This window comes from Anarrhichthys ocellatus, unplaced genomic scaffold (assembly GCF_004355925.1).
Source record: "Anarrhichthys ocellatus isolate YVR2014 unplaced genomic scaffold, GSC_Weel_1.0 scaffold1632, whole genome shotgun sequence".
In the NCBI taxonomy this organism is placed as follows: domain Eukaryota; kingdom Metazoa; phylum Chordata; class Actinopteri; order Perciformes; family Anarhichadidae; genus Anarrhichthys; species Anarrhichthys ocellatus.
In genome coordinates this window covers 1994-9392 of record NW_022281606.1, presented here as the reverse complement: position 1 = coordinate 9392, position 7399 = coordinate 1994, and the positions used below count along the sequence as shown (strand labels likewise).

General features: G+C 41.8%; 1 protein-coding gene across 1 annotated transcript; it reads right to left on the bottom strand.

Annotated features, from left to right (window-relative positions):
- Positions 1-226: 226 nt before the first annotated feature.
- Positions 227-6551, bottom strand: LOC116377749 (serine/threonine-protein kinase WNK4-like; the record flags this gene model as incomplete). Its single annotated transcript, XM_031839461.1, has 13 exons — positions 6296-6551; positions 5205-5753; positions 3905-4077; positions 3257-3477; positions 3022-3179; positions 2859-2947; positions 2131-2350; positions 1882-2046; positions 1284-1434; positions 973-1166; positions 667-740; positions 438-573; positions 227-343 (listed from the first exon to the last, which is right to left on the bottom strand). Coding segments are annotated over exons 2-13 (1971 nt in total), but the record flags the coding sequence as incomplete, so codon positions are not given.
- Between the last annotated feature and the right edge of the window lie 848 nt (positions 6552-7399).

Below are 7399 nucleotides of genomic sequence, written 5' to 3'. Positions count from 1 at the left end.
ATTTATAATAATAATAGTAATATATATATAATATATAATATATATAATAATAATTATAAACATATATATATATATATATAACAATAATAATTATATATAAATAATGATAATAATGATATATATATATATAAAATAAAGATATATATATATATACTGTATATATATAATTATACATACCGTATATATAATAACTAGATATATATAATTATTATTAGATGGCACTCACCATCACAGAGGCGATGTCCTCCGCGTTGTCTCCGTCCAGGTCGAACTTAAAGGTGACCATTTTACTGTTGTGGGTCTGCAGCTGACACTCCACCACGCGGTCCGCCATGTCGGACACCTGAACGCACCACAAGGTGTTACACAGTGTGTTGAATATTTAAATGTGTGTATTTATTAACGCTATATATATACTATATGTGAGGTGACATCACCCTTGTGATCCTCAGACGAGCCCTCGCTCTCCGCCTGAACTGCTTTGTAGCCGCCCGGCAGCTCACTTCCTGGTTGCCCTTGTCTGATTGGCCGTCGTTGCCGTCACTCAAACCTGAGGTCACTTCGGAGGCGTAGCTACAAAATCAGGAAGTGAAGAGAGGAGAAGAAAGACAGAGTCCGGTCATTTTGATGTTGATCTTCATAAGTATAGAGATAAATGTGTGTTACCTCTCAATAGGTGAGGAGAACCCGCACACTGATCCAGATGGCTGTCGCTCGGTATTGTGGGACACGGCAATGCTCTGGTGGCGACACGAATGGAGAGATTTAGATTCAGTTCTGTTTTCCCATGATTCATAGGGAAAACCACCTCCAGAAGGTCAGTGAGACGTTTGACTTTATAATCTGATCGGTCTTCATAATCTCAGAGCGTAGAATAATTTATAACTATAAAAATATTACTTTTATTAAAGTTGAAAGCTCTTGTCTTTAGCCCCGCCCCTTGCCTGTAGTAGGCCCGCCCCCCCAACCCACCTTGGGAAAGCGCAGCACGGGAAGGGGCGGAGCTTTGGATGGAGTCCGGATTAAAGGGGGATGAGCCTGGGGTTGAGAGGTTTCCTGAACCACTGGAGCAGGGGCGGGGACAGAGTATAGGGGGGCGTGGCGAGGGACTACAGGGGGCGTGGCTTCGGCCTTCTCCAGCACACCTGCGTTCATCTCACGGTCCGCTACCAACAAGAATCATGAATAAAGATTAAATCATTATAATAAATGATAAACAATAACAAATAAATAGAATTATAGACATTTTGAGATTTTAATAATAGAATATTATTAACCCTGACATGTAGCCGTCGTGTACTCGTCTCCGTCTCCTTCCGTCCTGCTGGAGACGCTTCTCATCCCAGAATCCTCTCTGCTTGCCGATGTCACTGTTGCCGTGGGCGGGGCTTGTATCCAGGAGGGGGCGGGACCTAAAACAGCTGCTGAGTCGTGCTGTTAAAACATAAAGAGCTGACTTTGTCTTTTATTTAATTAATAATCAAATTAATCAAATATCTTGAATAGATAGTGAAGATATTGAATATATTGAACCAAGAAAGACTATAGATTTTAACCCTGATTGAATAAAATAAAAGGTTTAGTCGTCACATGTCTATCTCTGATGCTGTTTAACAGACTAAAGAATATAATCAGTTATAAAGCCAACATTTATTTTAACCTCCATATTCTTATTCTAGCAGAATAAACCTGATATAATGTAGAATATGAAGACATATTAACATGTTACATATTATTATGCATTCATAACCTGCGTATAAACAGTTATTAACTAACAGTATAATACAGTTATTGCTGCTTATAGTTGAGAAATATGACAAATAAAACTGATGAACAGCTGTAGGAGTAATCTGTGTGTTAGGGAAACAACTTTAGACACACCTGATTGGCCGGTCTGTGATTGGGCGGTTTCGGCGTCCGGGGGGCGGGCTCAGACTCCAGCAGGCGGTGCCGTTTCTCCCGCTGACGCTTCACGGCCGTCACTCGGTGTCTAATCGCTTTGGCCACTGGCTTGTAGTCCGCCTCGCACAGGAAGCCCAGCACCACCTGAGAGAGACACAGACAAGTGAGACCACCTCAGCTGGGGCGACGTCATCAACATGATGTCATGTTGTCATGATGTCACGGTACCATCTCCTGGGCGACCTCCTCCGGGATGTCCTTGTACAGCTCGAACAGGAACTCGATGGCGTTGTTGTCCTTGTACTTCCCGTGGAGCTTCTTGTTGTGGTCCATCCGGAGCCACAGTTTCAGGGCCGCCTTCGAGCCATCGTCCTCCTCGGCCAGATCCACGTGGACCCCCAGTTGCTCCTGGAAGAACCGGTGGTCCAGCAGGTCCTGAACCGTGAACCTGCAGCAGGAAACACCAAAGACACAAACCGGAGAACAGGTAGGTTCAGACGAGTCCAGTTACTTAGTCAGTGAGGTTTATTTTGTAGTGAAAGAAGCTTAATACTCGTTTTAAATTGATGGAAATTTGAATATCTATATATATCTGTATATAGATTTTTTTTTTGTGGCTTCAAATTCATCACATTTAAATATTAAGAGTAAAAACTGAAAATAGTGTATAAAATATTCACTGTTGACCACTTTGAGCTAATGTTGCTAATGCTAACGGCTAACTAAAGGAAAACAGCTGGGTGACATAAACATCATTAACTAATCAATACTTCATCAATACTTGCTCAACTTTACATACGTACTGCACAAAATGAATTGATTGATGATCAATGTTATCTGAGTTGTTTTTCCACTGCAGTGACTCGACGTGTCCAGCAGACGGAGCTGTTTCGTGTGTCTGATCACCTGATTGGTGTGTTTCACACAGAACTTAACTGCCGCTCTGTGGACGTTACCTCTCTTTGCTGTCGGTGCGAATGCAGCCTTCAATGATCTCCTTCAGCTCAGCGACTGCAACTTTGAGAAAACTGTCCGGTTTGATTCCCTGAGAAACAAACAAAGATGAAACGTGTGACCAAAGCCAGTAAGTAGACGGTGCTCAGGTGGGCGGAGCCTCACGTTGGTCACTTTGCGGTAGATCTGGGCGGCGTTCTGACACTCGGAGTACGGATACTCGGTCGTTGCCATCTCCAGGATGCACATGCCGAAGGCATAGACGTCCACGGCCTCGTCGTACTTCTCCTCGTACATCTCTGGAGCCATGAACTCCGGGGTCCCTGAACACATCACAACAGTAACTTCAAACAACTGAGGTAAACGCATAATTTTGCCCCCCTGCTGGCTGCGTTCCTACCAATCACGCTCTTGGCGAACGAGGCCTTCTTGAGCGTGGCGAGGCCCAGGTCTCCGATCTTCACCGAGGCTGTGGGTCCGGTGATGAAGACATTGTCACACTTGAGATCTCGGTGCAGGATGGGGGGGCAGCGGGAGTGCAGGAACTGGAGCCCCTTCAGGATCTGGAAGCTCCAACACTGCAGCAGCTTCAGCTTCATCTGACGGAACCTACGCAGGTACCTGACGGGGTTCAGAGAAACACACCTGGTCAGGTGAGCTCAGGGGCGTTGAGGGACTAAGATGTTGTGGGGCGTTGAGGGACTAAAATGTTGTGGGGCGATCAGGGACTAAACTTATTTGTGCTCTATAGTGGACTCACGTCTTTAGGATTCAGGTCTGTGTGTGCTCTATAGTGGACTCACGTCTTCAGGGTTCGGGTTTGTGTGTGCTCTATAGTGGACTCACGTCTTCAGGGTTCAGGTCTGTGTGTGCTCTATAGTGGACTCACGTCTTCAGGGTTCAGGTCTGTGTGTGCTCTATAGTGGACTCACATCTTCAGGGTTCAGGTATGTGTGTGCTCTATAGTGGACTCACAGGTCTGTGTGTGCTCTATAGTGGACTCACGTCTTCAGGGTTCAGGTCTGTGTGTGCTCTATAGTGGACTCACGTCTTCAGGGTCCCGGAGGTCATGAGCTCCGTCACAAGGATGGTGCATTTGTGGCCCCTCAGCGAGGACTTCCAGGAGTCGAGGAAGCGGACGATGTTGGGATGCTGCAGAGTCTTCAGCATCTCCACCTCCTCTGTGAAGCGGTGACGCTCGGCCTTGGTGAGCCGGTGAGTCTGAAGGTGAAAGATGATCAATAAACACATTGATTTATTTATTGATGATAGAACACGTGAAGGACAGCTGATGATGACACGTTACCGCCGAGCATCATGGGAAATCTGCAGCACAAACACACAGACATGATCATTTAAAAAGAATAAAGCTGAGTAACAATAATGAGTAATATAAAACATAATACTAATAAAAGAATATAACAAATCAATATAAACCTGAAGTAAAATAAAGTGAAATGAAATATTAATAAACTGAAGTAACATCTCTGAACTTTATCTCTTGGTCTTCACTTTGTTCAACAGACGTGTAAAATAAAATGTCATCAAATCATCAATAAATCAGAATAAATAACTTTGTTTAACGTGACCTTTTGGAGGAAGAACCATAAACACACAACAGGAAGTTCATCACAGAGAACTTTGACCTCATTAACTGTGAGTGTGTGTGTGAGAGAGCTGTTATCAACATCAACCAGCAGCCGTCTGTCCATTAAGATATCAGATACTGTGTATGGTACAAGACACTGCGGAGTCAGCGTTTTATCTCTCTCACACACACACACACACACACAACCACACACACACATTAACACACACACACATTAACACACACGTCTCATCCACATTCTTCTATTTTTCAGTTTGAGCCCAGTGTCTTTTTTTAGTGCATGTGAGCGTGTCTTCAGTGCACGTGAGTGTTGTAGTTGTTAGCAATGTTGTAGTTGTAAGCAATGTTGTTAGAAATATTGTTGTTGTTAGCAATGTTGTTGTTAGAAGTGTTGCTGTTAGCAGTGTTGTTGTTGTTGTAAGAATTGTTGTTGTTAGCAATGTTGTAGTTGTTAGCAATGTTGTTGTTAGCAATGTTGTTGTTGTAAGCAATGTTGTAGTTGTTATAAATGTTGTTGTTGTTAGCAATGTTGTAGTTGTAAGCAATGTTGTTGTTAGCAATGTCGTTGTTAGCAATGTTGTAGTTGTAAGCAATGTTGTTGTTGTTAGCAATGTTGTAGTTGTAAGCAATGTTGTAGTTGTTGGCAATGTTGTGTACTCTTGTGTACTGTTGTGTTTAGTGTGTGTACTCTTGTGTATTGTTGTGTATAGTGTGTGTACTCTTGTGTACTCTTGTGTACCTGTAGCTCACACCAGGCCACCTCCCTGGTGGTCTCCGTGTCTAGTCCTCTATAGACCGTCTTGAAGGATCCTCGTCCGATCTCGATGTTGAACTTCAGGAATCTTCCGTCCGGAGACGAAGCCACGGCCTGCGTCTCCTCTTCATCACGCTCCTCCTCCTTCTGTTGCCACGGTAACGCCTCATTGTTGGTGTCTGACAGCTCTGACGGCTCCTCCCCCGAGTCCGAGCTGATGTCCCGATTGGCCGGGGGGTTGGCCTTTGAGGTTGTCATGGTAACAGGAGAAAGAGGAGGAGGAAGAATATAATCTTCTTCTTCTTCTTCTTCAGGTCTTTTCTTGGTTCACAGCAGCATCCTCCTCCTTTTCCTTCTCTTCTTCCTCTTCCTTCTCCTCTGCCTTCTCCTCTTCCTCTTCCTTCTCCTCTTCCTTCTCCTCTTCCTCCTCCTCTTCCTCTTCCTCCTCCTCAGTCTGTAGTCTCTTCGGTAATGTTTGTGTCCCTCGCTGTGATGTCAGAGAAGTGGGAGGAGTCACCAGAGGATTTAATTGAGCTGGAACATACATTTGATTATTTATTCTTTGTTTCTATATTTCTATTTCTTCTATATGCTCATTTTATCGGAAACATCTTTAGACTTTGAAATAAATAATAAACAACTAATAATACCTAATAAATATCTACTAATTAACTCTCATGGATAACTAATAAGTACTAAACAACAAATAACGTATAACTAACTGTAATAAATACGTGTTCTGTGTCTGTTGTTGTGGTTTGATGTTTTTTGTTTAATGATGCTCTAATCCAGGGGTCACTAATAGGCGGACCACGGTCCAGGTCCAGGTCCATGTCTGGACCCGGACCTAAAACCGGTAGATAATTGAGAATTATTACATTTTGATTTAACGCTTCTATTTTAACCGGCGCAGCTTTTCCAGACTTTACAGCACTCATTTAGCGGTATTATTATATATATTATACAATATATATTATATAATATATATATTATACAATATATGTTATACTATTTATATATATTATATTGTATTGTATTGTATTGTATTGTATTATTATCGAGTAAAGTGGACTCACTGTGTCCGTCAACAGTTCCTGATCCTGAACCAGTGAAACCACAACAGAAACCAGTAGAGCTGCTTAAAGGATCCCAGAGTCCTGGTCCCTAGGGGGTCCATCGTGGTCCTCATGAAGTCCACTAAACCCTAACCCAAGTCTTCCTCCTTCTTCCTCCAGTTCTTTTAAAGTCCTCTCTCCTCAGAGAGCTCGCGCTCTGCATCGCTGTGAGAGAGCACGAGCTCTATCAGCGGAGAGCAGATGGTGCGAGCTGTAGCAAGCCCCGCCCACTGGACACCTTTCACCTGGCCTGATAACACACAGACACCGGAAATACGTCACAACCGTCACTTAAAACATTTCATTTTAAACCTCTGATCCTCGTTTAGTCACGGTGACGTCATCACCGATATTATCCACGAATAAAGAATAATCAATAATTAGTAAACAATATTAATCAATCATGTTTTCTACTTTTAGTCCATTTATTTGTCAGAAGATTCCATTTTTATTAAATTATTTTATATTTATTGTGTTTAATTAACTTCTGAAGTTATTGATTTATTATATTGATGATTTCATATTTCGCACATCGAATATACAAACAAGTAGGAAACGTTTTATTTTTAAATATATTTATATTTATATATTAGTTTCTAATCAGATCCAGCAGTTGAATGGTAACGATGAATGTTAACGATGAATGTTCACGTTAAATGTTATAGGACTATTTCTCACTTTTATCTTCTTACAAAGTTTTACAAATCAAACAAATGAAGTGATTAATCAAAGCAATATCCAGCAGATCAACCCTTAATATACATTTATATTTGCAGTTTTACATAATTTTGGCTCCTTATTGAGAAACAATATACATACTGTATACAGTATATATATTTATAATGGTATGCATCTTTAAATAGATGTATATGAACTCACAGGGGATATTTTCATATATATATGCAGCTGAGCTTCATAAGTAATAAAACATGAACAATACACGTGAATGCTGTTTGCTGTGTTCATAATGTGGCTGATAACACATGAGGATGTAATCAGTTATTGATACATTCTGTATGCTGTTACTTTACTTAAAGTCAGTCTTTTTATGACGGGTAAGTCGGT